The sequence below is a fragment of the Meles meles genome, chromosome 4 (genome assembly GCF_922984935.1).
Source record: "Meles meles chromosome 4, mMelMel3.1 paternal haplotype, whole genome shotgun sequence".
In the NCBI taxonomy this organism is placed as follows: domain Eukaryota; kingdom Metazoa; phylum Chordata; class Mammalia; order Carnivora; family Mustelidae; genus Meles; species Meles meles.
This window is the reverse complement of record NC_060069.1, coordinates 151,350,286-151,374,633: the sequence shown is the minus strand read 5'-3', so window position 1 is coordinate 151,374,633 and position 24,348 is coordinate 151,350,286. Positions and strand designations below refer to the sequence as shown.

General features: G+C 44.4%; 1 protein-coding gene across 5 annotated transcripts in view; it reads left to right on the top strand.

Annotated features, from left to right (window-relative positions):
• TIAM1 (TIAM Rac1 associated GEF 1) overlaps positions 1–24,348 on the top strand; it is a 380,123-nt gene that overhangs the window by 287,339 nt on the left and 68,436 nt on the right. For all 5 annotated transcript variants that reach the window (XM_046002793.1, XM_046002792.1, XM_046002795.1 and 2 more), the window contains 5 exons: positions 787–972; positions 7,578–7,724; positions 10,203–10,277; positions 12,925–13,095; positions 19,068–19,172. In XM_046002793.1, coding sequence (XP_045858749.1) covers positions 787–972; positions 7,578–7,724; positions 10,203–10,277; positions 12,925–13,095; positions 19,068–19,172 — 684 coding nt within the window. The remainder of the gene's footprint in view (positions 1–786; positions 973–7,577; positions 7,725–10,202; positions 10,278–12,924; positions 13,096–19,067; positions 19,173–24,348) is intronic.

Here is a 24,348-nt window from a genome sequence, read left to right as displayed (position 1 = left end):
CGTCAAAGTAAAAAGTCCATGTCTGCCATCAGTCGTGACCCAGATCATGGTTAACATCACTGAGCCCTCACTGGGCACCAGACCCTGTACTGACTCTCATTTTTGCATGATCTCATTTAAATATCACTTCTGTCTTGGGAAGTAGGTATTACTTTGCCATTTTGAAAAACAAGGACACACACACACACACACACACACACACAGAGAGAGAGAGAAAAGAAAAACGAGGACGCATATCTTGGATATACCCTGTGGTTGGAATTCTATTCCAGAGCCTCAGTCTGTACCTTCTAGTGTTTTCTGCTTCCCACCCTGTACTGTCTGCCATGACCTCTTCCCAGCAGCTCCTGGTCTCTTTGCCTGTGATCTTTAATTTGCCTCATTTTTCCTTTTTTTCTTTCTCTTTCTAAAAGAAGTCCTCTCTTGGTAAGTCCTAGAATTCTCCAGTGGTAGAAATCCTACATTTGGGTTTGTGACCCAGAGCTTGGAGCTGATGGGCTAGAATGCCCACAAATGTGACATCTGTCACAGGAGGACACAGAGCAACTAACATATACTTTCTGTTTACCAAACTGAATGTATGACTGTAGATCTTTGTGGGGGAAAAAACACATTAAGGTATGAAAACAGTAAGACTTGAGCTGCTGTTCCCTAGGAAACGTAGGGTACCTGTTTATCCCTTACAACTGTGATCAGTACCTTGAGAACATTCAGATCTGTACTGTTTGTGGAGGATGAAGTTGTTAACGTTTGTTTTCTCTTTTACTCACCTTTTCACCACTATAGATCTTTGTTTGGGAGCAAAACCTTGAACAGTTCCAAATGGACCTATTTCGTTACCGCTGTTACTTAGCTAGCCTCCAAGGCGGGGAGCTGCCAAACCCCAAAAGGCTACTAGCTTTTGCAAGCCGACCAACGAAAGTGGCGATGGGCCGTCTTGGGATCTTTTCTGTATCATCCTTTCATGCCCTGGTGAGTAGAAACTGAAGTGTGTTTAAGAAATATTTATCTTGACTATTAATCCTGAGCAGGACTCAACAAGAGTGTCGGCCGTGTTTTTCTAGTTTACTGCTATGTGTGGATGTCTGACGTGTCCCCTCCCTCTGTGGTGGGTACAGATCTTTGTTTGAATCTGTTCTGAAATTTATTACTTAACGCCTGTCTTGATGGGCCCTAAATTACCATGCAAAGAAGACATGAAAGGTATTATTTTAAGAGATCTCTGCATGTAGTGTTTGTTGATAAGTGGTGTCATCTTTAGGCAGTGTCCTGGTTTTTATCCAAACACAGATTTTTTGCCCTTAACCTTGTGGCAATGTTAAGTGGAGAGCTCTCTCATGCGTAAATGCATTTGACGCACATGCACAAAATCATATAAACCATATAGTAAACATAGATCTCTTTGGAGATCGTCCTTCTCACTCTAATTTTAAGTATCGTAATTCTGGAAATCAGTTCCAAACGGTCGTGACTAACTGATACGTTCGAGGAAGGTAAAGATCTTCCCTGATTTTCCAGCCCAACCGACATAACGTATCTGCTCCGGAAGGAGCGTGTTCCCCTGACCTCCGGAGCGGCAGATTGCCTCGTCGGGTTGTGTGTTTGCAGTCTGTAATTTTAGGTACTTGCTAAATTGCGAACAGCTTTATGTACTTTGGGCTCCTTTCTTCTCAGAAATTGCTGTGCAGGTAACACGGCTCCAGCCCATCCGACTCAACACCCACTTACCATGTATTGCACCTTTGGCACGTTTGCTGTGGAATTAAACGTTAAGGCTCAGGTTCCAGAAGCGGCTTGGGAAGACCTTGGCTGTGCGGCTCTTGGCTTGCCCTGTCAGCTCTACCCTTCAACTGAGTTCAGAGCTGTAATTCAGTCAGAGGCGTTTGTATGCTTTATAAATAGATTAGCGTCATCATTCAGATAATTAGGGGTAGATTTACATTTTTAAAGAAGTCTTAAACCAATTTCTGGAGTTATTAAAACTGGCATCCTGGTTTGTTCTGCTAATTACAGCTCAGCTCTTGGTCTCTCTTGGTCTCCCTGGCTACAACCTCTCTGTATAGCTATTAAGTCCTTTTTTCTTTTTCTTTTTCTTTCTTTCTTTCTTTCTTTTTTGTAAGGATGGGTCAACACGCTGTAATGTCTAATCTTGCAAATGGTTTTTAGTTTGAGGCTCTAGGGCTGTTTCTCTGAGACCTGGACGTCAGTTTTAGCTTGACCAAATCTCAGTTTGCCTCTTCTGCAAAAAACAAAACAAAACAAAACAAACAAACAAGCAAATGAAAAACCCAAATTGGGATAAAAATTCTTGTTGGCTGCATTGCAAGAATGTCGAGGTGGCTTTTGTGTTAAGGGAGCTCATAACACCCATGGTGCAGGTCCCGTATTAATTCTAAACCCCAAGCATCCGAATGGCCTTTTTCCTTTTCCTGGGCTTGATTAGGTTTGGGGGAAGAAATAATTCTACGATCTACCTAAAACTTTTTGCCTTACTTTCTTCAAAGCCGTTGGAGCTGGCTTCTCTGAAACGAGGAAGTAAATCACTGTATTGTCACCCTTCTGTAGTTTATCTGCCGACCGTCTAATTTCCTCTGCCTCACTATCTGTGATTTGTGCATCTTTTTCTTTTCCTTTCTTTTTTTTTTTTTAAAGATTTTATTTATTTATTTGACAGAGAGAGATCGCAAATAGGCAGAGAAAGAGGAGGAAGCAGGCTCCCTGCTGAGCAGAGAGCCCAATGCGGGGCTCGATCCCAGGACCCTGGGATCATGACCTGAGCCGAAGGCAGAGGCTTTAACCCACTGAGCCACCCGGGCGCCCCTGTTTTCTTTTGATGGGCAGGCTGTGACTGTCTGCCCAGTTCAAGATGGGAGGGTTAGTAGCTTAGGCCTGGCGCCCCTGTTTTCTTTTGATGGGCAGGCTGTGACTGTCTGGCCAGTTCAAGATGGGAGGGTTAGTAGCTTAGGCTTTTTGGTCAGTGATTTTATTTTATTTATTTATTAAATAAAAAAGAGAGAGAGAGAGAGTAACGCACAAGTAGGGGGAGCAGCAGGCAGAAGAAGCAGGCTCCCTGCTGAGCAGGGAGCCCAATGTGAGACTCTGTCCCAGGACTTTGGGATGGTGACCTGTGCTGAAGGCAGACGCTTAACCGACTGAGCCACCCAGTTGTCTCTGATCAGTGATTTTAAAGAAGAATATAGATATATATTTTAAAAGGCTTTATTTACTTATTTGACAGAGAGAGAGACAGCGAGAGAGGGAACACAAGCAGGGGAAATGGGAGAGGGAGAAGCAGGCTTCCTGCCATGGAGCAGGGAGCCCGATGCGGGACTCGATCCCAGGACCCTAGGATCATAACCTGAGCCGAAGATAGACGCTTAACCATCTGAGCCACCCAGGTGCCCCCAAAGGAGGATTTTTAATTCCTTATGTGCAGCTTTTTCTTCCTTTGGTGTTTCCTCCCCGCTCCCCGACAGCTGCAGTGTGGGTCTGGGTGCCCATCTGTCTAGGTGCCCGTGCAAACTTCTCTTTTCCATGAGGGGTTTCGCTTCAGACAGAACCAGTTAGGCAAGGCTGTCAGGTGTCTATTCCTGTTTGCTGCTCCCATTCCTGCAGGAGATCCCGGGTAGGGAATTTTACAGTCTGATTTATTGGATACTTTTTTTTTTCTCCTTTCCTTGTCATTTGACCCCAGGGAATTTTTTTTCCTTGGGATTGAAACAGGCTTCAATTTAGCTTTTGTCCAGACTTTTTTTTTCTTTTTTCTTCTTATTCTTTTAAGGTTGGGGGGGGTGTTGGAGGAGGAAGTGTGAGGGCAGCCGGGCTGGGGGGCGGGGTGGGGGGGACGGCGAGGAGATTTGGGCTACAATTTAAGTCCCATTCACCAGGAGGGCTTCCCATAATGCTCAGTGATTTGCAGTAATTAACTGAAGGGTCCCCACTGTACTCTTTGAAAGAAGGTTATCATTGTTCTTGTTTGCACAGATGAGCAGAATGATAGAGTAATCAGGTTCCGGCCACAAAGGGAGGCATTGTCTGGGCAAAGATCATTGAGAAACTCTTGAGCTCTCTTCTACTAGTTCTTTTGCCAGCTTCCCCCCTACTCACCCCCAAATCCCTGAGCTTGTTTTGGGTCATTATTGTGTTGGGAGTTGTACTTACTTCAGCAGTTTCTAGGGCCCTGGCAGTTTAGAATAGAACCCTTGGGGAAGCGCCCATTGGTTAAACAGACTAAACCAACTGGTCAACCGGTAACTGAGAATATTTATGACTGTAGAAGTTTCTCTTCTGGGGGCGCGTGGGTGCCTCAGTCAGTTAAGTGGCTGCCTTTGGCTCAGATAGTGATCCCAGGGTCCTGGGATCAAGGCTCCCATCGGGCTCCCTGCTCAGCAGAGAGCCTGCTTCTCCCTCTCCCTCTCCCTCTGTCTACTACTCTCCCTGCTTGTGTGCTCTCTCTGTCAAATAAATAAATTAAAAAAAATTTTTTTTTTTTTTTTTTTTCTGGGGCGCCTGGGTGGCTCAGTGGGTTAAAGCCTCTGCCTTCGGCTCAGGTCATGATCTCAGGGTCCTGGGATCGAGCCCCACATTGGGCTCTCTGCTTGGCAGGGAGCCTGCTTTCTCCTCTCTCTCCACCTGCCTCTCTGCCTACTTGTGATCTCTGCCTGTCAAATAAAATCTTAAAAAAAAAAAAAAAAATTTTTTTTTAAAGAAGTTTCTCTTCCGGGCTCAGTTCTTCCAGAATTGTAGACTAAAGAGTTACTGTTGGAACCACGCTATGCAGGATCTCTGTTTTTGCTACGTGACGTGGGTTATTTATTTTCTCCATTCTGTCAACAAGCACATGGGAAGCCTGGCATATGTCACTTAATTTTGTGATCAGGTTTCTAGCAACAGACAACCCAAAGTTCTTTTCCTTTTGGAGATTATATCCTTGTGGGGGGAGATGAAGAAGAAAGAAGCAATTCAATAGACATGGTAGATCCAGTAACAAGGAAGTAACCAAGGTAATAATACAGATCCATATGAATATATAATTGGGGTAATACACCAGCCCTTTATTTACATATGGCTGCCTGTATGTGTGTGTGCATGTATCTATAGGTGAATTTATCTGTTTTTTTTTTCTTTTTTAAAGATTTTATTTACTTATTTGACAGTGAGAAGGAGATCACAAGTAGGCAGAGAGGCAGGCAGAGAGAGAGGGGAAAGCAGGCTCCCTGCTGAGCAGAGAGCCCGATGCAGGCAGGGCTCGATCCCAGGACCCTGAGACCATGACCTGAGCTGAACGCAGAGACTTAATCCACTGAGCCACTCAGGCGCCTGTAGATGAATTTATCTGTTAATAAGGAGGTAGATAAATATGAGACCAAGTGGGCACTTTTCCCCCTCCAGGATTTTTAACTTTAATACCATTTATTTAGTGGTTCTTAGCCTCATTTTGTGATGATAAGCTTAACCGATCATTGAAATAGTCCCATGTTTGTGAGTACACTATAAGCTTATTCTTTTTACAACTTGTGTTTACCTTTAAGAAGATGAGGAGAATAGAGAAAATGTTTATCTATTTAAAGTAGACATGTGCCTTTTGGTTTGTGATTTTTCTTTTGGTCCCCCTCAGCACGTTGAGCATAATAATCCTAGCTTAGAGCTGTTTCTGGAATGTGGTGTTGGATGTGGGGTTTTTATCTGCCCAGATCTGGGTTTTCTTCTTTGCCAACCTGGGAAAACACAAGATCTCATCTTCCTATTTTCACTTGGGACCAAAACCTTCCCCCGATACCCATGCAGAGAAGCTGTTTGGGTTCCTGTTTGTAATGTCTTTGCTAGTCTGCTCATGGAGCTTCTAGAGGACTTAAAAGCCCAAAGAGGTGTGCCTTCTAACCACCGTGCTTGATGGCTGGGGGGCCCCGATGTTACCCAACGGTGTTTCATCCCCTAGACTGATGCCAGTTGGCAGCCATCACCCTGGGAGTGGCCCATGTGGGAATCTATGACAAGGAGGTTCCAAGACTCATCTCCAGCAACAAAGAATGGGTGGGGAGGTTTCATTTCAAGTCTGACTTGCTGTATCTCCTGGCACTCCCTTATATGAAAGGAAAGCCTGTGGGTGGCCTAGTGAGACCTCACTTAAGCTCCTGGGACTTCGCTTATAGCCCATAGGATACACTTCAAGCTCGAGCTTGTGCTTGGGAAGAACTCCGGAGTCCTCACGGAGATGCGGCGTCTCCTCGAGCCATTGTTCCAGAAGCAGATTTAAACTTGGTGGGGGGTGGGGGATGCCCTCGGAAATATTTATCTGCACTCCTGGCATCTGGCAAATATCTCAGCAGAGTTTAGCTTCCCTTTGTTTGTTTATTTTTTTAAAATAAAACAGAATTTTATTCCCCCTTTACCTAAACATAGAACACGTAAGGCCAGTAAGGGGGCTTTGCTACTTTCAGAGACCCAGGTCCCTTCCATCTGATTGTCCTGCCTGTCCAGGAAGGGTTCTGTCTGAATGTCCTAGACTAACTAGTTCGCATGTGGACCTTCCTTTGTTGAGGAGGGAAGTGAAGGAGAAGGGGAAAGTCCCCCTCCTCTTGAGGATGATGCCTGCGGCTTGGTATGGCCCTTCTGCTCATCTCCCATCATCCAGGACTTCGCCACAAGCGCGTGTCCTGCTACACAGGAAAAGAAGTCAACTCTGGGCAGCCACGGGCTCAGCCACCTGGGGACTTTCTCTAGCTAAGGCAGAAGGAGAAAGGATACTGGGGGACCGCTGTCACTTCCCTAAGAAGGGAATTATGGGATTCCGAGAAAATCAGTGGAAGAATGGGTTAAGTTTAGATTTTTCACGTGGAATCACAAGAACCAGCACATACTGTTTGCACTGTTTTTGCCGATGCTCAGGCACCATTTTTCCAGAACATAGAAACAGCTCTGTGGCATTCGGGGAGAATCTGAAGATAATAGCTTAGTTAGCTTAACTTATTGCTCGAGGTCAATCCTGTGACCAGAAGGGCACCTACTTCTCGGAAACAGAACCTATATATTCTCTTACTGTCTGTTTTCCTGTGATTTCGGACCGTGATGGAGTTTGCCAGCCTTTCAGTTCTATCTTAAATCCACAAAGGGCCCTCAAAGTCCTCATGTATAGGGGTCAAAGATGAAATGCTTTGGCGGTGGGGTCAGTGTTGGCTTTTTAAAAAAATTTCTATGGGGGCGCCTGGGTGGCTCAGTGGGTTAAAGCCTCTGCCTTCAGCTCAGGTCATGATCCCAGGGTCCTGGGATCGAGCCCCGCATCAGGCTCTCTGCTCAGCGGAGAGCCTGCTTCCTCCTCTCTCTGCCTGCCTCTCTGCCTAGTTGTGATCTCTATCTGTCAAATGAATAAATAAAATCTTTAAAAAAAAAAGTCTCTTTAAAAAAAATTTTCTATGAATTTGAAGATCTCATTGGCTTAAGTAATTCGTGAATTGGGCAGCGTCCCATCCAGCACGCAGAATGATGCTCCCTGGAGATGTGGCGTAGTGGGGACCCCTTGGAGAGGGGAGCACTCTTGACACCTCTCTCTTGTTGATGTCGTTCCTCACTGTCCTTAGGTGGCAGCTCGCACTGGTGAAACTGGAGTGAGACGTCGTACCCAGGCCATGTCCAGATCCGCCAGCAAGCGGAGGAGCAGGTTTTCTTCCCTTTGGGGTCTGGACACTACCTCCAAAAAGAAGCAGGGACGCCCTAGCATCAATCAGGTAGGAAGCAGGGCCAGGTCGCTTCCCCGGTCAGCTCCCGTTGGGCTGTGCGAGGGTGTGTGTGCGCCTTTATTGATCCTGGCTGGTTCTTCACATCGGCTGGTTGACACAACGATGTTGCTTGCACTAGACTTTTAGACAATGTGTGCGCCTGACTTTGAACTCTGCTGTTAGTCTATCCCCAAGCTCCCGTCTCCCCACCTGCGTCCTTTCTGAACGCTGGTTAATTATAGACCTCCTGAAAGTGTACAGTTCATCCCGAGTCTTCAGGAAAAAAGCAAGGCTTGTTGATGAAGCCAAGTGGGCACCTGAGCACAGAGTTTTTTAGGCTGCCTCTGGCGCGGGATCAAAGGCAGCCTCCGGGGAAATTGGACTGTTTCTTTGCCCTTGGCTTTTTGGGGTTGACATTAAATTGCCTTCCGCCCAGATGCTGGGGCTCACAGGGATCTCGGTTCATGGTGAATGCCACCAGCAAGAAGAGTGATGGGGGGTCGGGCCTCCGAGAACCAGATGCTGTACCTGGTCCCTTAGACCCTTTCTCTCCCAGACTGCTGTCCTACTAGAGTCACTTCTAGGAACCTTGCCGCATTGTCACTGTCATCCTCCTCCTTTGGTTTTGTGAAACGAGTGGCTCCGGGACCTCTCGGACTGAAGGAACTCGGCTGTTGGTCTTTTCAGGCAAAGGAGAGTGTTGGACTCGTGGATGATGGTGGCTGGAAAGGGAGACAGTGAGCATTTTTGGAGGGCATGGTAGGATTGCCTGTTCACTCTGTGCCCTCATGCAAAGTGAGAAGCCAGCTGACCACCTTCATAAAAAGATCCCTCATTATTCCTTCTGAGAATCCCAGCCTTCAGTTGGCTTGAGAACTGAAGTTTAGAAGAGACGTCAATCCTGAAAACCGATGTCCTGCGTTCTTCACTGACCGCCATGCTCACCGTTTAAATGCGGGTTATCCGTATCCGTGATGGAATTTGCAGGAAACCAGAGTCGCAAATGATAAGGTGGCCGGGACCCCCTACGGTCTGTTCTGTGGTCTCTGGGGAAGGCGGGACATCGAGTTTATGACTAGGGAGTTCACTTCTGTGTAAATCTGAAGAAAAAACAGTTTAGAGGAGAGTCATTCTTTCTTTCTCTCTTTTTTTTTTTTTTAAGATTTTATTTATTTATTTGAGAGAGAAGGAGTAGGGGGAGGGGCAGAGGGAGAGGGAGAGGCAGACTCCCCGTTGAGCAGGGAGCCCAAAGTGGGGCTCGATACCAGGATCCTGGGTCCTGAGACGAAGGCAGATGCTTAACCGACTGAGCCATCCAGGTGCCGTGCGAAGTCATTATTTCATCCACAAAAAAATCACACAAGAGACGTGGTGGCTCTTGCCTAAACTCACCAACAGGGGACTTTCACAGTCAAGACTCCCGCTCCCTCTGGGAGGTGGTATGGTGTTGTGTGTGAATCCCGTGAGGGCCGAGGGCTCAGAGCACCGCTAAAATATATGCCAGGGCTTTGCAGTTGGCAGCTCGGCTCGACCTTCTTTTCTATCAAAAGCCTTGCTTCACCTGCTTCTTCTGTATGGGCGCCCAGTTGTGTTACATTCCCATCGCTGCCGAAGTAGATGACTCGCGGTAACCGAGTCCAAGAGAACGTTTTAATGTATTTCAAAAATCAAAGGGTGATGCAACGTCTTCTAAGCAATTCTTGTTGCTTTCTCTTAAAGAGTTTAAAAAAACTTCTTGCTTAGCCATAAGCACACCAACAGAAATTTACTTACTAAATCAGTACTTTGAAATCGACAAAAATTGTTTCTGTCAATCTCATTTACATCAGGAGAAAGGCTTTTTCTTAATCATCTGTATGATCCTGAGAGTACTGATTGATTTAGACCCAATATGTGTTATTTCTCCTGTCTTCATGTTAGGTGTTGACAACCTAGCAGAATTCATTAAATTTTGAACAACAGACAAATTTCTTTTTTCGCTTAATTTAAAAAAACAACATTTTCTGTGGTGTAGAAGGTACTATAAAAGTATGTTCTCGGGTTCTACTCCACAGAGTATGAAAAATTAATTATTGATAAACATTTGATCATGTCTAGGAGGGAATGCAGAAACTCTTCGGTGTGAACAAACCTAGATCATTGCTTTAGCAAATGTATTGTCTTTAAATGTAAATGAATTATCCAGATCTAAGAGCTAACTTTCTCTTTTCTTCTTCTTCTGCTTCTTCTTCTCCTGCTTCTCCTTCTTCTCCTTCTCCTTCTTTCTTCGAGTTGTCAAAGATAATGGGAAGTGATCCAGTTAGAGGAACGTACTTTCCATGGTCTGCTACCATGGAATTGTGCTCCCTACTTACGGATCTGATAGAGGAGTAGTTGGAAGCTCTGTGATGTTTTCTAAGAGCCGTGTCCATATTCCATCCCCCTTCCCATGCCTCGTTTGCCCTCTTGCCCAAGGTCTTTTTTAAGATGATTCTTTTGTACATGCAGGTGTTCGGTGAGGGAACGGATGCTGTGAAGAAATCTTTAGAGGGAATATTTGATGACACTGTTCCAGATGGCAAGGTAAAAATAAACACGTTCCTTTTCTAAAAGTACCACAAATGTATCAACATCACACAATTCATTGGTTTCCTGGGATCCTAAAATTAAGTGGACTCTGTTAAATACCGAAATGATCAGAACTTCAGAGTTATGTAACAGGTCAGTAAAATGTGGAAAAGCCTTTTATGTGTAAAACTTGGTAACAATGAGAACACGCTCCTGCTGCCATAACATTTTCAATACTTATCATTTGGATGTGTAATTTCCCATCTAGAATTTAAGACAAAATTTGGGTTCTGGGGAGCTGAGCATTTCATGTCATTGCCGATTCCTTTTATATCCAACTTCCATTCCCAAGAAGTGAATTCGTACTGCCCTCCCTCTCTGCCCACACATGCTGTTTTGTTCCCATTAATTTCAAAGGACTGTTCCGATAGTATATTCTTTAAGCAAGAAAAAAAACAACACTGCACTTGCCTCCTGAAAGACAAGTGTTCAATTAAAGAGTCACAGACTTGTTCCAGCCTTGTGCTTGGATTTAAAAGGGGTTGTCAGACTGCTCTGATTGAAAGCCCATAAAGAATATTGATTTTTTTTTTTTTCCCCTGGGCTACTTTTTTCAGCCTCTAAATAAATGGACATTCCCGAGTTTTAAAGACCCTCGTAGTGATACCAGCAACCTCTTTGTTCGGGGGTTCTGGTGTCGACAATGTGACCTTGGAAGGATCCTCTGGTTCTCGGACTCCGAATCGATATGACAGAGAGTTTAGCCCTTGGTTGCCATGCAACCAAGAAGCCGCGGTCAGCAGCGTGGTGTTCTAGGTGGAGCCGAGCCACTGAAACCAGAGTGCTGGGTGGGGGGTTCGGGCCACTGGAGGGGGTGGAGAGGTGAGCAGCCACGGACAGGCCTTCTCTCACTTTTGTGCTCAGACTGCTCCTGGATTATGTCATTGTGGGTGCAGAGGCAGCTCTCCTCGGAAATACCCAGCCACAGCCCTCTCTTTTAAAGACACTCTCTCCCTCTGATGAGACCTGGTGTAATTAAATCGTGTACCTATATGCGATCCAAGCATAGTTTTTATTTAATGAAGCCATTTCTGAAGTTAGGTAACTCATCTTGCATACGATTATTAGTTCACTTTTAATGTTGGGATATCCTCTCCAGGCACAGAGATCCTGGAACCCGCAAATGTTTTTCCTCTGGATTTCTGTGTCCCTTTTGTTTTTCCGTTTCTTGGAGATACTTCTTTATTCCGTTTCTTGGCTAGAACGCCTTGATCTCAAAGAGCAGTTTAGGTGCAAAACTTGCACCGATTCCTTGCTATGCGTCATTTTTTTAACATGGTACATGGGGACAGTAAGGAGATTTCAATTTTAGTTAGTGGGATTTAACCAAATTGATTGCTTTTTTGGTCGATCCTTCCTTGGGGTTTAGTTTATCTGCACACGCAACATCATTCAAAGCCAGAGCTGAAATTGTTTTCTCAAATGAATTTAGCTCAGTAGCCTTTACAGAAATAGGTCCCCCATTCTGGGATTCGTTCTTTTTGTGAATGGAAGTTGTTACGTTACCACCTGTCAGCCTTTGTTTGGAAATGTGTTTCTTCTTGTAATTTGTTAATACCAGCCTTGTTCTTGGTAACCTGTAGATATGTATTTACTGATTGGTGGCCTGGGTTTAAACCAATAATCAAGTCTTATCAGAGAACATCTTGCCCGTCGGTATTCTTTCTCCATTGCTGAAATCTAACATCATTCTTTGTTTGCTTATTTTGAAGAAATTGGACCCCTGTTTCATTGCTGTGGAGGGTTTTAGCTGCCCGGCTTAGATTAACCCAATTGCTGAATGCACGCATATTCCCATCCCTACAAACCAGGCGCTACTCCCTGGCCCTCCAGCAGAGTGGTGGGGAGGATGGAGGGTGGCAACAGCCTAAGAAGACCAGAAAGATCATGCCTTGAGGTTCCCTGAACCTCACCTGGGAAATAGAGCCGTCTCCCTCCCGGAACTGTGCTGGAGGTCAATGCAAGCACAGAGATGATGGTCCCCGTAAATATGAATGCTAGAACATCATCTTTTCTTTAAAAACGTCCCTGAGGCCTCACTGTTGCCTTTGAAACATAGAACTCACATGTAGATATTCTTGCTGCAGGAATTCCCTGCTCTAAATTAAGGCTGGTTGGTGGAAGAAATCCTAGCAAGAACACTGAGCTGAATGGATGAGCCATTTCTTTCTTTCTTCCAAATTTCAGTGCCCACTCACTCACACACTGCCCACCCGTGGATGCCGTGGACCAGGTCTAAGAAACCATATCTAAGAAATCTTCCTTCCTCCATTAAAGCTCTTCTCTCGGTAGTTTCTTCCTGGTCTCTGAATGTCCCTTTCTTCAGCCACTGTACGATCTGGGGATCAAAAATAGCAAAGCCTGGGGCACCTGGGTGGCTCAGTGGGTTAAAGCCTCTGCTTTCGGCTCAGGTCATGGTCCCAGGGTCCTGGGATCGAGCCCCGCATCGGGCTCTCTGCTCAGCGAGGAGCCTGCTTCCCCCGCTCTCTCTGTCTGCGTCTCTGCCTACTTGAGATCTCTGTCTGTCGAATAAATATAAAAAAAAAAAAAAAATAGCAAAGCCCGACTACCATTGCCCGGCTAACTTGATTTCTTACCATAGAGGGAAAAAGAAATGGTGTTGCCCAGCGTCCATCAGCACAATCCCGACTGCGACATTTGGGTCCATGAATATTTCACTCCGTCCTGGTTCTGTCTGCCAAATAACCAGCCAGCCCTGACAGTTGTCCGGCCCGGGGACACTGCCCGGGACACACTGGAGCTGATCTGCAAGGTATGAAGTTACTCGGGTCATTTCCTTGAGAAGAGCGGAGGGGCCCGGAGGAATTTCCCACGGCACACGTGGGATTTGGGAGGCGTGCTGGAGCGGAAGGCATTCCCAGTGTACCTCCATTTCCCCTCGGAGCAGCTTCGAAATCCTTTGTGATCGTATGCATAATAAGCAGAAGCGAATTCTTTGGCTTTGGGAGGAGAGGGATTCTTTTTAAGTAGCTTCTTTCAATATGTGTATTTCATAGAATTGTAATGAGTGTATCACACGCTCATTGCAAAAATCGTAGACAATTTGGGTAAAGAACAAAGCAAGTGAAACCCACCCTTCCAGGATCTGGAAGTTATGCTGTAAACAGTCTAGTGTTTGCCTTCCCTTCTGTTTTCCACACGCACACACACGCGTGTATTTAGTGGTATCGTGTTTTGTGCGCTGCATATAACCTGCTGTTTGACAGCAGCGGACACGCCGTTGCATCTGGGGAGGGAAAAACTGAAAGAAATATGTGTGACCTCTAGGATGGGAAACTCCCTTTCCTATAAAACAGAGCATTAGCCTCTTTTTGTGTGAGTATGTGACAGATGCCTGAGCTCATTCCCTCTGCTTTCACTTGAAGCTGAGAAACTTCCTAATCTTTTCAAGGTCAACATGGTGTTATTTTTTGTCACCCCAGACAGGCAGCCAGTTGGAAGTCCCTTGAGTGAGGGAAGCAAAGAAGAAAGCAAAGAGCTTTCCTCATGGGCCTGTTTTTACTTTCACACAATTGATAGCACTAATAGTCCTATCAAGTCTGAGAAAGAATTGATGCCCCCGCCCATTGTACAGATGGAGAAGGTGAGTCCCAGAGAGCCAGAGCTCCTGGCCCTGGGCTCACATCACAGTCAGTTGCAAAAGAGGGATCGAACCCACATCCACCTGGATGCTCTGAGCCTCGGTGTACCCTCCGGCACCAGATCGCTCATCAGGAAGGGTGGTATGTAAGGGTCAGAAGAATCTAGAATCTATTCTTGAGACAGTGTGATGATTTTCCCCAGGGCCACGAAAGGACAAGTAGAGACCTTTCTGGCAAAATTTTGCCCTGGAAGAAACTGGATAGAGACAGTGACATTTTGAGGACCTCCTCACTCAACACAATGGTTTATAAACACTGCCCAACTTTCTGTCCCATAGCAAGCACCTCAGTGCTGTGTGTAACTCTGCAATCAGCAATTTTTGAATTTGTTAAAGAAAACAAATCACTAGGGCCTTTGTAAGGAAAAAAAAAATGGCTCTTTCTATGAGTGGGAGAAATGAAACAGTCTGGCTCAAATAAGCCTTATGTGCAGGAAATGTAGAAGGACCATTTGTTTCGGGACAAAGCTAAAACCAGCCCCCGTATAGGTGTTAAAAATAAATGATACTGTTATATGCTTTGAATCCTTCATGTACGTGAATTCCAGCTTTTTGAAGATAATGGTATTTCTGTTCACATTTTTCATTTTAATTACTTAACAAAATTGGCCTATTGAGGATTTCTGCATTCTTTTATTTATAGATTAGCACGATTCTTTAGAGACCCATTAATATTCTGCAGAGCTGTGGGAGTTATTCTCAGAACTGCAGCTGAAGGTGTCAAAAGTAGGACTCTTGTGCTTTTTTCTTTTTTTCCATAAGCCAAACTACTTAGCATTGCTTTAGGGCCTCTTTTATCCATCAGCCTTAGACACAGTAAGGGATGCGAGGGTAGGTCGGTTTTCCAGTGACCATCGATGGTTGGAAAATTGAACAGAGAGTGGGGAAAATAGTGATGGGCCCAATTTGAGATACTTTTCAAGCAGTTGCCTTGATAGAAACTCAAGGAATGAGGAATAGTATTGTCACGGCAACTAGAGACCATCTCTACAAAGATAGATGGACCTGTCCCCCTGGGAAGTGTTTATTTCTATCGCCGGAAAGGCTTTTCATGGCATCATGAGGACAGAAGGTCATCCTGCCCAATTTTCCTTGGATCCTCCGCTCTTTTTCCCCAAAAGCAGAAATAAAGACAAAAAACAATATGGCGTGGAACAAACTTAATTGTCACGAGTTTAAAAATGGAAAACTTCTGTGAGCACTTTTAAGAAATTGATGGTCTCTGGAAAAACACCCATGTAGGATAAATTATATAGTGTGCTGAGAGCCAGGTGCCTTCTAAAGCTGGCTGCTTCTCCGGAAAACACTTTATTGTCATCAGGGGAGCCGGTTTTATTCTGAAGAGGGAAGGAGATAATGGGGAAACAGTGCTACATGTTATTCATGATCTAATTAATGGTGAGTGTTTTTTTCTCTTGGAGGAGGGACCGAAAAAGGAAGGTGGTTGTCCAAATGTCTGTCTTTTATTTCTTTATTGTCATTCTCAACGTGGGTGATGGATGCTTTTTCTGATATTTAATAATCAATCTCTTTCTTCTGTCTCTTGCACTCAGCTCATTCTCTTTCCTATTCTATCCGATCCACATCATTTCCCATCAGTTTGTCATCTGCCATCCGAGAACCAGTCAAGTTCTGGTATAGTAAATGTTTCAAGATCTACATTTCATGTACCGTTCATGTTATGGATGTTACGAAAAAGATTGTTGCTAAATATAGCAGGTAACCACGTTGGCCTATGGGTTTTCGATATATTCTGATCATTGCCATTACCAAAATAATTGTAAAAAAATTCATTCATCCATAGTCACTGATATAATTCACATGTGGCCCTGGGATGAGTTTTATTTCATTTCATGCTGTCCCTATGTTGGCTTATGCCTTTGATTATTCTAATAACCATTGGCTTTAAAAAAAAAAAAAAAAAGGTCACCTTGAAGAGGAGGATAAATATCTTTGGAAATTCCATGGTAGTTGTGTGCACGCGCGCGTGTATGTGTTTGCATGGAGTTCTCTATGTGGTAACTGCATGCTTGTATGTGTCCCTGAGAAGTTGGGCCAAAATGGGAGAGCAAACCCATATGGATTGAAAGATCACATTATTATCTATTATAATTGGCTCAGACTATTTACTGAAAAAAGCTGCATTGGGTTTTACTACTTCATCCTTTGAAGTAAATGCAAATTAAAAAAAAATATGCCAACCCAGCTAATACTTGTTCTGTGGTAATATTCATCTTCGGGTATGACGTGTGGCTACATGGCCTCAAAATGAAATCAGATGGTCTCCAAGTAATTCAAGTAAATGCACTTTGGAAAACTGATGGGTACCACTTAATTTTTTCCCTCACTGATTTTTCTCTTGAGTTAGAAAGCTTTCTCTTGAATGTTTTACAAGTCTACAGCAGGCCAAATATTTAGAACTGCCATGTTAAAATATGTGTCGATGTTTGGAATTCTTTTTTGCACAAAGATGTATTGCGAACATGGTAATTTGCTCGACCTGCCTTGGTGTTGACTAGCAGATACTCAGGGAGCATAAAATTCTTCTTGAAAGTTCTGATGATCTGATTTAATTCATTAGGATGAAGAAATTCATTGGTTAATTCATTAGGATGAAGATTAAACATTTTGTTTGTTGCGTATGCCATTTTTGTCTTTCAAAATCATCAGGACATTATTGTACGTAGCTTCATGAAATTTGGAAAAGGCGGTGGGGGAGAGAAGGGTGGCAAGAATCGGCCTCATTGTCACTGTTGTCTTTGCTGTGCTCCTTGAAGTGAGGTACCTTGACAGCTGTCATTTGTCATTCTCTGTACATCTGTGCAAGTGTTTCAGCACAGGAGCACTTAAGGTGTGCTGAGAATCTCCAGTCTTCATCAGGACCATCTTAAGATGTTTGGCGCCTGACATTGGGGCATCTGTCTCTCACACTGAGGGTTCAGGAACCAGAAACTTCTTAGGTGAGGTTGCTGTTTGGGTCCGACTTCCAGAAGACTGTCTGATCTAAGTCACAGCCTCATTGGGAGTATCTGCAAAGTGTTTATTAATGATGACAGTAGGGTTGCCAGTAGACTTGTTCCTTACCACGACCCGATGGAATTTCATTTCTGTTTCCTTCCCACCTCAGTCAGAAACAGATGGTGAACACAAATTTTTTTCTTCTACTTAAAGATTTCAGTGAGGACCTGGGTAGGTGGGAAGCAATTGCAGCTTCTGTCTCTGGAGGGAAACTTTCCTGATCCTTTTACCCTAAATATTATTATTTCATGGATGTTTGTCTCAGCAGCTCTCCCACAAGCAATAGATCGCACACTTGAAAACTTGCCCGTTCTGCTCTTCTCTGGATTACCCGTACACTCGTGTTGTCTTCGACACTGACCATCTGGGTCGGTGAGACACTGAGCGTTTGACCAGTGGTGCCTATGATCACACGGTGGGCTTTTAGACGCTCACTTGACTTGGGAGAGGATACACGTTGGGAGTTCCGAAGAGTCACTGATAGAAAGCTTCCTAGTCATCGTGCTAGATGTTCAGAACACACTCATTTGCACTCTCTGGAAATGTGCAGGATGGAAATTGCAGTCTCTGGAAATGTGCATAATGCAGGATGCCTGTCTTGCATGTATGTTTATTCAAAAAGCAAAGCCACCACCCCACCACCTTCCATTTTCTGCACACCCTTTCCCCACAGCCATACAGAGGCCTAAAGGCTGCATTTGTTCATTTCTATTTCTGTAGTGCCTCACACAGTTGGGGACACTTACGAGTTTATTAGATGTGATCGAATGACTGTTATTGGAATAATTGTTGGCATGATCTTAGTTTGGCCTTGAAAATGTTTTTGGGGGGTGGTCAGGGTAAGCAGGAGGAGCCTAAAAGCAGTGAAAAATCCATTTCACTTATCTTTAAATAATTCTCACCATTGGAGCTTGTGGTGGGAAGAGATTTTATATTTACGAAAAATGTCAGACTTATGTAAGAGTTGAGAATCATGTCATCAACATCCTGCAAGTCATACTATCACCAAGGTCCTATGATTACTGAATTTATGTTTCGTCTGTTTACCAACTCCCTTCCAGCCCCTGCTCTGAATTGTTTTGGAGGCAAACTGCAGACATCGTATCTTTATCTCCTAGTACTTGAGGATGAATCGCTAAAAAGATAAGAATGCTTTAGAAAAAAATGACTCGATTCACACATTCTCTAACAATCATTTTCAGTCTGCCATGTAACTTTTGGAAGAGCATTTTCTTACATTTTTCTCTGCATCTTCATGAATGTAGACGGAGGGTTAGTCATAAAACCACATTGCCGCTATCTATGGCTTCCCCCACCTGCAACGTTAAATTGAGGATGACTTTCTAGAGGGGAAAAATCAGTTGACCCATTCTGGACCAAAGGAGAAGGCCTGGATAATTCAATCCTTAACTATTTTAGAATTGTTTTCTTTGGGCAAGTCATTCAGTGTGTTTCCAAAGCTGGACCCATGCCCGTCTGCACTGCCCCCAGAGGGAGTCTCACTCGGGGTGTATATAAATAAGACTGAAATCCAAATGCCTTGTCTTCACACTGACTCGCTTGCAAATGAACTGTTAACAACTGCCCCAGTGTCCCCATGTGGTTAGAAAAACAACTTTGCTGGGCACAGCTTTTCTCTATCACTGGGAGTACTTCCTTGCCTTTCTGTTACTTTGCTTCTTTAATCACCTTTGTGTGTTTGGAATTTTGTGGAAGGGCTTCTTTGATCTGGTGGGTTTTGTTGCAAAACCGGTGTTAAAGGGTATGACTCAGATCAGCAGCAGTGGAGAAGCGACTCAGTTATTTCCATGGAATCATAAAGTCATAGCTACCCATGGGATATTATTCATCTGTTGAATGAAAATGCTTTTAAGGTTTGAATTTTCAATGTAAACCTTCTAAGAGGTATAGAAATGTTACCCCCTCTGCAGTGAGAAATCTCTGGAGTCTAGAAATCTCTAGAACTCTCTAGAATTCTCGGGATGGTAATATGTCAGTGGGCGCTAATTATTCCTCTTTACTATTGAACAGACATTGTCTTTTCTTTTTCCTTTCTCATGTCCCAGACACATCAGCTGGATCATTCTGCTCATTACCTGCGTCTGAAATTCCTAATAGAAAACAAAATGCAACACTATGTTCCAAAGCCCGAGGAGGACATTTATGAGCTGGTAATGTTTATGACTGTTGTCCAAGTACATTCTGTGGGAGATTATTTTTAAATTATATGTGTGCTCGTGCTAATTGTGGTTGGTGAAGAGGAACGAATTCTAAAATAAATGAGCCTCCTTCAGCGCTCTAAACTTTGTGAAGGTGGCCTTACTTCTCACAATGTGTCTGCCGGGTAGGAGTGCCACCTTTGTGCGATCGTGAAAGATTCAAATCCGGAGCTGCCCCTGAGAATTTTAGTTGCTTTCCTTGCAGCTTAGGCAGTCCTTTGTTTTGAATCGGTGACTCAGAGACCAGCTGGCTGTTGTTGGGAGAAAAAAAAGCGCTAACTTCCGTGTTGACTGACTCCTACCTGCATATGGGAACCGATGGGTAGAGTCCCACGGGATGAAAAAGCGGCCCTGGGACTGTATGTCCCCATCTTTTGTAACTGTCCTTACAGCAGTTCCCGGGGACATTTACATATGTTCGAGCCTCATCACGGGACGTGGGTTCTAAACTCGAGCTGGGTTTTATATTGGCCCTACTGCTTACTCATTTTGTGGTATTGGCAAAGAAAGAGGTGCTGATAGAGTTGACCCTTGAACAGTGCAGGGGTCCGGGTCATTACCTGCCTGCACGGCCAAATATTCGAGTGTAATTTTTTTTTTTTTTATTTTTTTTTTTAAAGCAATCTTTTTTTTTTTTAATTTTATTTATTTATTTGACAGAGAGAGAGATCACAAGTAGGCAGAGAGGCAGGCAGAGAGAGAGGAGGAAGCAGGCTCCCCGCGGAGCAGAGAGCCTGATGCGGGCCTCGATCCCAGGACCCTGAGATCACGACCTGAGCCGAAGGCAGCGGCCCAATCCACTGAGCCATCCAGGCGCCCCATCGAGTGTAATTTTTGATTCTCCCGAAACTGAAGTGCGCATAGCCTGCTGTTGACTGGAAATCTCACCCGTAGTGTTAACAGTCAATGAATGCATAGTTTGTATGTTGCATCCATTATGTCCTGCATTGTTGCAATAAAGTAAACTGGAGAAAAGAACACGTTATTAAGAAAGTCACAGGAAGAGGGGGCGCCTGGGTGGCTCAGTTGGTAAAGCAGCTGATTTCAGCTCAGGTCATGATCTCTGGGTCCTGGGATCGAACCCCGCATCAGGGTCCCTCAGTCATCACCAAGTCTGTTTGTCCCTCTACCTCTGCTGCTCCCCCTGCTTGTGTGCATGCGTGCGCTCTCTCTCTCTCTCTCTCAAATAAATAAAATCTTTAAAAAAAAAAAGTCATAAGGAAGAGAAAATACATTTGCAGCCCTCTTAAAAAAAAAAAAACTATGTAAAAAGGGACCCATGCAATTCAAACCCTTGTTGTTCAAGGGTCATCTGTGCTTAATTTGGAGGATTTTGCAAAGATTAGACATCATGATGCGCACAGTAGATACTCAGTCAAAGATGGTCCCAGCAGCAAGACGGCGACAAGTTCCTTTTTTGTTAGGCGAGTGATGCATTTTTCAGTTCCAGGAAGAGACGTTTGAGGAGCAAGCGCCTCTCTCTTGGAATTCGGTCTTCCCTCTCTGCACTTAGTCATTCCTCTGGGGGCCACCGCGCTTCTTGCCACGGAAACACAAATGATAACAGCATGACTTCAGACACACTTGCACCACAGAAAGCAGAACTGGAAACTTAAACCCCAGTAGTCTCTCTCTCTGAAAAGGAGAAGCGTGATTTAAAATTTAGTGGGGAATTTTGTTTCCAATCCACTGTTTTCTTGGAGGTTCACTTTGTGTATGCTAGAGCTCAGCGAGCAGGAAGCACGCAGTTCGAGGAGTTTGAACCCATGTATGCCGCCCTGGTTCCAGTGCTACAGTCCTAAGTTAGAACATTGCCATCATCCTGAAACGTTCCCTCGTGCCCCTTGAGGTGTTGCTAATGAAATCGGAGAGGGAGTGCGTCCGCTGCGCTTTTCTGAGCCACGCAATCAACAGAAGAAGGTCGAGACCAGTCTATTTCCAAGCATCGCCTAAATCATTGACTGTTAACAGAAAAGGGAACTTTTAACGGAGAGTAGCTGATTTGTTTTTCCCCCCTCTGGCATGTGGAAGAGCCCCAGCTTTGTTCTCTCTGAGCAGAAGAAAGAAAACCCCGTTCCTTACGTAAAAAAGGAAAGCGCGTTGGCAGTAAGACTGGAATCGCCGCCAGATCACTCATGTGTTTGCATCTTGGTGGTCGTGACTTTCCTATATCGCACCTGACCCACTTCTGTGTCCCCCGTCTCCCACACATAGCAAGTGCTTGAGACACGTCTTTTGAAATTATATAGACTCAATCACTGTTTCTGAGTCTTGGCCGTTGTGTAGTTCATCTAATGTAGGAGACGGAGGTGTGCCAAGGTCAGTCTCTTTGTATCTACGGTTGCTGGACAGATGTTCTAATTACAATTTTTTAAAAGAATCTAAAATGCGAACAGAGTGCGGTATTCTCTCTTGCTCGTTGTGAAAGGTCTCCAGCTCGGAGATCCCTGAGGAAGCAAACGCCGTAGACTTGTTAATTTTATTGTTCAGACTGCAAGTGAGTATGGCTTACTCACATCTCTGTTTTTACCAGATTCTGAACTTTTTGTTCTTTTTTTTTTTAATATTTTATTTATTTGAGAGAGAGAGGCAGAGAAAGAGAGCATGGTTGGGGGAGGGGCGGAACGAGAGGGAGAAGCAGACTCCCTGGCCGAGCAGGGAGCCCGAGACCAGGAGGGGCTCAATCGCAGGACCCTGGGATCATGACCTGAGCCCAAGGCAGATGCTTCACTGACTGAGCCCCCCAGGGACCCAGGAATTTTTGGTTCGTAGGATAGCTTGGGCAACTTGGTAAAGCCTGCATGAAATAAAATACGTCGGCTTGCTAGTGGCCTAATTATGTTGAAATAATTATCAAAAACAGTCTTAAAATTATAGATAATATATGTGCTTATTTATTGGCTCATTAAATAATGAGAGCTAGCGGTAAGTCTGATAGCTCCCGCGGTTTTGAAGTCGTGATGAGCGTGAGTAACACTGAGTAGTAGTGACCGCTAGAATGTGACTGGGAAATAACTAATTTTTTTCTCGTGACAGGTCACAGCGGCTGCTAATACTCCTGTATTTGTTGCCTACATTTATTTCTGATTGGAGATTTCAGTTGCTTCAAATGCTAGGTTTCAGTTACTGGTTAATGAATATAAAGATGTCATTTTTTTTTTTCCACCATGTAAGTTTATACCCCTCCTTGAATTCTGCCCAGGGGTTCCTGGTTTCCAGTCCCTGGTACAGGCCATTAACTGGTTCTGATGTCCTTCTGAGGCAAGGGGTGTTTGAACCCACAGTGTGCCTGGAGGCTCTTTGAGAGTTTGCAGATTTCAACGTGTTGACCCTTACTGACCAAGCATCAGACCACTCATGGTTAATTGGTTCCCAGTGCCCACCTCCATTTTACTTTTTATTTTTATTTATTTTATTTTTTTGAAAAGATTTTAGATCACAAGCAGGCAGAGAGGCAGGCAGAAAGAGAGGGGGATGCAGGCTCCCTGCGGAGCAGAGAACCCGATGTGAGGCTCGATCCCAGGACCCTGAGATCATGACCTGAGCCGAAGGCAGAGGTTTAACCTACTAAGCCACACAGGCGCCCTTAGTTTTATTTGTAAAGATTTTATTTATTTGTGAGAGAGAGCGAGTGCACTCATAAGCAGGGGGAGTGGCAGGCAAAGGGAAAGGGGGAAGCAGGCTCCCCGCTGATCAAACAGTCTGTTGGGGGACTTGATCCAGGACCCTGGGATCATGGCCTGAGCTGAAGGCAGATGCTTAACCCACTGAGCCATTCAGGCGCCCCTCCTCCATTTTATTTTTGACAGACCAGGGAAGCTCACGGATGTGCAAAATGGTTTCCTCAAAAATAACTCACTTATAGATGACTGTCCCATTATATCATCTATAAACGATTCTCTGACATTGTTTTACCCACTGTTCTTTCATAGGAAAGCCGGTAGTTATTAGGAAAAGTGTGTACTGGATTTTAAAGACTTGAGGGGTCTGGCGTGTTCACTCAGTGGCTTAGGGGATCCTCGTGCTTGTGAGTGGCTGCGACCCGTTGGTCATCTGCTCATCTGCTTGGCTGTTTACGTTCTAATATAAGTGCTATCTCCTTGGCTACTTTTTCATATTTGGTTGTTGGGCCCAATAGATGGGATGATAATGAACGAGAAGCACTGGCTTTTCAAAACCCATATTAAATGTGCTTTTCTTGAAGTGACGGGGGAATAAAGAGTTTGCAGAAACACTGATTAATTGATTTCCTTATCCAGTACATATTTATTTAGCACTTCTGTGTGCCTACCACGACGACAGCTGTTCCAGGCACTGGGAGACGTCATAAAAAATTCTTCTTCCTAGGGGCGTCTGGCTGGCGCAGCACACAAAGCATATGATTCTTAATCTTGGGATCATGAGTTCAAGTCCCACCTTGGGCATAGAGCCTACTTTAAAAAAAAAAAAGATGGAAAAAAGTCTCCATTCTTCATGGAACTGATATTCAAGTTTGTGAAGACAGATATAAAAATTAGTGGACTTCTGTTTTAGTAGGCTCACTGTGGCTGATGGGTGGCCAGTGGACCGTAGGGCATAAGAGAAAGAGCTGAGAGCAGTCAGGGGGCTAGTGGACGGTGGTAGCGGGGGCGGTGGGTGATGCTGGCTTGGACCAGGGCCCCCAGAGGAGATGTGGTAACAGATGATTATGATTTCACGATAACTCGAACACTTGGTAATCAAGTTTTTTTCTTAAATCTGATGACCTTAAAAAAAAAAATCTGATGACCTTTTTAATCTGGTGTTTGAAAAGCGGGAAAGCGTGAGACACCGTTGATTTAATCAAATAAAGGTCCGTGATGTTTCGCTGTTGAAACTATCTGTATAAAAGGACACAATTTTAGCATTTTTAGTTTCATGTATTGATTGTGCTTGCACTGAAAATATATTTTATTTTTATTTTTTAAAAGATTTTATTTATTTATTTGACAGAGATAGAGAGATCACAAGTAGGCAGAGAAGCAGGCAAAGAAGGAAACAGGCTCCCTGCTGAGCAGAGAGCCAGATGTGGGGCTCGATCCCAGAACCCTGAGATCATGACCTGAGCTGAAGGCAGAGGCTTAAACCACTGAGCCACCTGGGTGCCCCT